General features: G+C 41.6%; 1 protein-coding gene across 1 annotated transcript in view; it reads left to right on the top strand.

Annotated features, from left to right (window-relative positions):
- Positions 1-6,053, top strand: part of CSMD2 (CUB and Sushi multiple domains 2) — a gene marked incomplete at its 5' end in the record, with an annotated part of 295,495 nt that overhangs the window by 227,477 nt on the left and 61,965 nt on the right. Inside the window, 3 exons of the mRNA XM_023529432.1 lie at positions 1,955-2,035; positions 2,533-2,646; positions 3,792-3,980. Coding sequence (XP_023385200.1) covers positions 1,955-2,035; positions 2,533-2,646; positions 3,792-3,980 — 384 coding nt within the window. The remainder of the gene's footprint in view (positions 1-1,954; positions 2,036-2,532; positions 2,647-3,791; positions 3,981-6,053) is intronic.

Genomic DNA, 6,053 nt, shown 5'->3' with positions numbered 1-6,053 from the left:
TAAAGCTTATGTATGTTTCAATAGGCTATTTTTCTGCCAACACGTTTGTAGAAAAAATTAAAGTTAAATCCTCAATACATAATACAACAGCTTATATAAAACAATATGCAAAAAAGTCCTAAATTACATTCCAACTACAACTGGTAAAATGTTACGATCTCATGTGACTATCTGCAATGTGTGTTCCAGATGCTGCTGGCCCTGAGAGTTATCACAGTGTAATGTTCACTGTGAGCCTTATTCCACCTCCTAGTGCTGTCCGTGAACACATTCCCATGTGTCTTTCACATTTAGCCCTTGTTTCTGCCTAGAGTTTTACAGTGTCTCAAGCTGAGAAAGTTCACACGGTGCACTGAATGTTTATGGTGTGATTTGCAAAGTAGATGTGTTACAGTGCATAGGACCACTGTTTTGTTACAACTATATTAGTCATTGGGTGATCATGAAGTGATGTTTTAAGTATTTAACTTATAACATCATAGTTTGTTGAATATATATGTACATATTTTATCATTTTAAGTACTTTTTGGGTTTTAGGTTGCACATTGTAATTTTTTCCCATTTAAAGTAATGGGAAGTAGGTTCCTAATTAGCATATTCACAGAGAACATCTGATTTTCAGGAATTGATTACTGACATTCAGGAGATGCCGTACTTTAAAAGGTCATACACTTTAATCATTCCTGGTTTTAAAGAAGAAAAGAAAAAAATTATGAAAGATGCATATATAGTAGGATGTGCCTCACAGTTTTATTTTAAATTGCAAAACTTTGGAAACCTAAATGTTTAACAGTAAAGTATCTGTTAAATAAATTCTAGTTGATCATATAATTATATCCTATAAAATCATTTACATCATGTTTTTTTCAAGAAATTTAATTGCATGGGGAAATTCTTGCAATATAAGTACACAGGATCAACACAAAGTATAAAACGTCATGCAACTTCTGTAAGAAAAAATATTTACATACACAGTGAATAAATACTCTAAGAACCTACAGTAAAGGGTTAGTGGTTATCTCTAAGGGGGCTATGGATGAGTTTAATTTTCCTCCTACTATTTTCATAGAAAATCTCATATTTTCTCTAATGACAATGTATTACATTTGTAATTTTTCTTTAAAAGAATGCTATTTTTTTAAAAAAACATAGATGCGTTAAAGTGACTTTGGAAATAACAATAATAATAATAGACAGCAGCAGCTAACACTTATACAACACTTAACCATGTGCTGCCAGGTAGTGAATGAAAACCAAGTTATGAGTTTACACACTGAAATCTGCTTCGGTAACACCATCCATACACAATTCTGTCTCTGCCGAGAGGGGTGGTTTCCAGTTTAGAAATCCACTGAAGCCAGAAGTGTTTAGGCAAAGGTCAGAAGGTAAATAAGCTGACTTCGGTGGGTACTCAATAAGACACACACAATATTTCGATGCTGAGTAAAGGAAAGAATATGGGATTTGAGAGCATCCAGACCTGGATTCAAATCCTGCCTGTGCCACTTAACTTTCTGTGGTGGAGAAGTAACTAAACCTTTCCGAATCTCAGCTTCCTCAAAAGTAAAGTAAGAACACCCTGCGAGAGGATCATCTTTTGTGAGAAATAAAGGTGGCAGCATGTAAAAGTGCCTGACACATAGTAGCTGCTCAGTAAATGCTTCTCTCCTCTTCAGTGCTAGTGACTATCACTGCCTTCTTGGATTCTCTTTCCTTTATCGTTAGTCTTAATATATGGTTCCTGGTCTTTGTATTTAAAAAAAAGGATGACAGCAGCAGATACTCAAAACAGTACTTGGTTCAACTTGCCCTGTGTACAGGTAAATACTCATTAATAATATCTGCTGTGTCAGTGAATGAGGAATGAGAAAGTGAAGCATTAAACAATGAATGACTGAGTCCATGCCCCAAGAATGACGTTTCCACACTGACTTGTCTGCTTTTGTCTTTTCAGCTTATCCACTCACCAAATGCCCTCCTCCCACCATCCTCCCCAATGCTGAAGTTGTCACAGAGAATGAAGAATTCAACATAGGTACCAACTTCCCAAACCAGCAAGGATGGGGCTGGCGAGGAGGGGCTGGGTGGAGGTGGGGGCTGGCCAGCCAGCCATGTCTCCCTCCCTTCCGTGGAGAGAAACGGAAGGCCCGGTGCAAGAGAAATGCTATTCTGTCACCTGAGTTTGCACCAGATACACTCGTTCTTCCTTTTGGCCGTATCTGGACAGAGGAGCTAGGAAAGTGGTTTTCTTTTGTGAGTCAGTATGTTTTTGAGAAATAAAGTCATGCAAGATACTATAAAACAGTTTCTGGAAGGTGAAAACACTCTTAGGCTCAGCAAAGCTGAGCTATGAGAGGGGAGCAGCAATTGTCTGGGTCGTTGGATTGTAGCTGAACTAATTATTTAAGTCTGAACAGAACACAACCTGCTACTAATTGTCTTGCCTGGAAGTGGGGTTTGAGATACTAAGAGGTGATGGTCAGCTCCGCCCAGATCTCTCCCAGAATCCCCATGTTGGTCTGTCTTTGACAGGTGACATCGTACGCTACAGGTGCCTTCCTGGCTTTACCTTGGTAGGAAATGAAATCCTGACCTGCAAACTCGGAACCTACCTGCAGTTTGAAGGCCCACCCCCAATATGTGAAGGTAATTGCCTTAAGCCATGCCTTATGGATCTGGAGTGCCTCTAAAACACAGCCCTGGTGTTACTCTTCTCTATATTCCCAGTCCCCACCCAAGAAGGAAGAGATCATGTGGTGAATGTTTGTTTGAATGAGGGAGTAAGTGATTGCTCTAGATAGGTTCTCTGCCCTCCTAGGGCTGGGACAGGAAATTGGCCATGGTGGCCACATTTATTTCAGTCTTCTTTTTGTCTAACTGGCATTTCTTACAAATGGCATATTGATCATTAGAAGGAGGGAGTTCTGGGACCTCAGGGAGTAGTGGTCTCATCCACCTACTGGCATGCAAATGAGCTCAAGGTCCTGTGTGCTGAACTTGGCAACCGAGGTACCAAAGCTATCTTCAGTCCAGCCTTGTCAGAAGGTGAATTCACTTCACCAATTTATCCCAGCTAAGACCAAAACAATACTCACAAGGCATCTGACCTGGGGTGAGATACCTACCTGTCCTGTTTTCTTATCTATAATATAAAGATAATGGTATTACTTATGTCATGAGCTTATTATGAAGAATTAAATGAATTAATAATGTAAAGTACTTTAGAATTATGCCTGGCATGTAGTAACTGCTCAATATTAGCTATTAATATTATTAGTACTACCACTGCTTCTAATACCATTGCTACCAACAAATATTTAGCAGCCTGTAGACAGACTGATCAGCTTCTCCCCCACCTCTCAGAAAGCAAGAGTAGGAAGAATCTGCAATGTAGATTATTAGTGAGGAAGAGAGGAGCCACAAACTCCAGAATTAGGCTGCAATACTGAATTTCTCAATTCAATAACTGTTTATCTCAGCTGACCTAACCCACCCACCACCAAAACAACCAGCCCCCAATAAAAGTGAACTTTGGCCTTCATTGTCCTCCAGAACCTCCTTGATTTGCTCCAACGGGCCAGGCCTGTGTCTCAGCAATATGGTAACATTGACACAGAATCTGAGGTCACCTCCTGCTGTGGAGCACTATAATGATGGGTGCTGGGATCTTGGTCGAATGTGCTCAAATACCAGTTTTCCAATTGTTGTCTTTTGCACCAGGAAAAAGCACATGTGTTTGTCTTGTTCTTTTTCCATCTCATGTACCAGATATTTCTCTTTCTTTCTCCAAGTACACTGCCCAACGAATGAGCTTCTGACAGACTCCACAGGTGTTATCTTGAGTCAGAGCTACCCTGGAAGCTATCCCCAGTTCCAGACCTGCTCTTGGCTGGTGAGAGTGGAACCCGAATATAACATCTCCCTCACAGTGGAGTACTTCCTCAGTGAGAAGCAGTATGATGAGTTTGAGATCTTTGATGGTAAGTAGAATACTGTATCATTCCCTTCTGCAGACTTGCTTCAGAACCCAAGGGGTCTATGCTACGACCTCCTCATTAGTGCTTTCCAGAGGCAGGTTCTGCATAATGTCTTCTCTACCACAGCAACCCCAATACCATAAAAGCTGATGGGCTGTATGGCCCAAGCAGCAAGGCTGCTTATACTGCAGCCTGGACCTACTACAGGACCCATTCTTAATCTAGCCCCCACTAAAAGCTAGCTCCTTGAATGTCAGCCAATGAATGGGTCATACTAGTACCCCGCAAGGGAAGAGCATACTGCCTCCAAACCTCCAAAGAAGTCTACCAAACATTGTGCTTGGTGGTAGGAGGGAAAAGGTGCAATAATTTGCTCTTTAATTTGGAGGAAATGTGTCAGCATGCCCCGGGCCCCTGGACCCTAAAATTTCACCTGAGTTTTTGTAGGATTTATCTCTTATAGCACATGTGTCTTGCAAAGGCATCTGCACTAATTGTCCCTTCTGGCTCATCAGATCCAATTAATACAAGGTCATCAATATAGAGAACCAACATGTTCTATTCTGAAGGATGTCCAGATGTTCCACATCTCTTCATACTATATTACAACAGAGAGCAGGAGAATTAACATAGCTCTGAGGCAAGACCATGACTATATACTCTTGCCTATCTCATGTGAATGCAAATTGCTGTGATTCTCCTATTTGATTGGGTATGGGGAAGAATGCATTGCTAGATCATTAACTGCATTCCATATAACCAAGGCTATGTTAATCTGCTCTAATGAAGACACTACATCTGGCACCATTACTGAAATTTGAGGCTACTACTTGGTTAACTCCTGGGCCAGGACTCCATTTATTAGCAGCCCTAGCCCTCAGATACCCCCACTCAAACAGAGGAGCCATGATAGTGCTTTGGATCCCCAGGTATCAGCATCAATACACATTCTGTATCCAAAAGTCTTTAAAATATCTGACCATTCTCTTGTCTTCAATATTCAGTTAGCTGAGTAAATAGTGGTAGGTCTTTGGGGGAAGGACTGCAGGAATCACTACTATATACAATTGATGTCATTTTGTAGGGTCCTTCCTCATGGGCACCCAGTCCTTCCTTCAGCCAAAGTGTTCTGGAGTAAGAAATGAAACCTGGAACAAGTCTCCAAATTGGGCAAGGGATTATACCTTTCCACGGGGGTTAGCGCACCTCTCCCTTTTGGTTATATATTCATGATCTGTTTTGTTCATATATTCATATTTTTTTGGCTGCACATCCATCTTGCCCTTAGGAAAACATTGTGCTGTGAGCCATCTCCACAGATCCTGCAGGTCAGGCCCTCCCAGCTGCCATTTCAGCCTTACTGTATATTTTGATTGTTATGCCAACCTCACTTCTGACAGTTAAGTGCTTCCACCTGGCCTTTGTGTTCTAGAATCTTCTCATCCCCATCCATACTAGGAAGCCGATTCTGTGACAGCATCTCCTCACATCACATCAGTTGTGGCCTGCAGAGGACAGCCATTACTCAGGTTGTCAATGATGCTGGTGCTCAGCCCTCACCAGTGTGTCCTTATTGCTATAGGAACTGATGGGTCCTCCAGATCCTCCCAATGAACATGGTCACCTAGTGGGTATTCTGACCTGACGCAGTACACCTATTCTAGCATGGCTCTTCTCCGAGCCTTTTGACTTCTTCTTTCATCATTTGTCGAGCAATTCTGATGGCTCTACTATGTTTGATATGGCCCATTAGTTTTGCCAAGCTTCCAGCAGTTGTCTCAGCAGCACATCAGAACCATCCCCCTGGGCCCTTGCCAGAGTGGTAAATCCTATGTCTTGGATTATCCAGCTTTATATTCTGCCTCCCTTGAACGAGCCCCCTCAGGGTGCACTCCCAGGCATTTAAGGTTAGGACAAAAGAAGAGAGGAGGCCTTTCTGGAAAAGCCTTAGAAAAGAATGCTGGGGAGCTGTGTCATTTTTGACATTGGGACATGATGTTTCCTTCTACCTTTATTGTTATATATTCATTCATAAATATGTTTCTATAAGACAGGCACTGAACTGTTTTTAGTATG

This window comes from Pteropus vampyrus, unplaced genomic scaffold (assembly GCF_000151845.1).
Source record: "Pteropus vampyrus isolate Shadow unplaced genomic scaffold, Pvam_2.0 Scaffold36, whole genome shotgun sequence".
NCBI lineage: Eukaryota > Metazoa > Chordata > Mammalia > Chiroptera > Pteropodidae > Pteropus > Pteropus vampyrus.
Note: the sequence above shows the minus strand (reverse complement) of the source record. Positions and strands in the feature narration are given on the sequence as shown.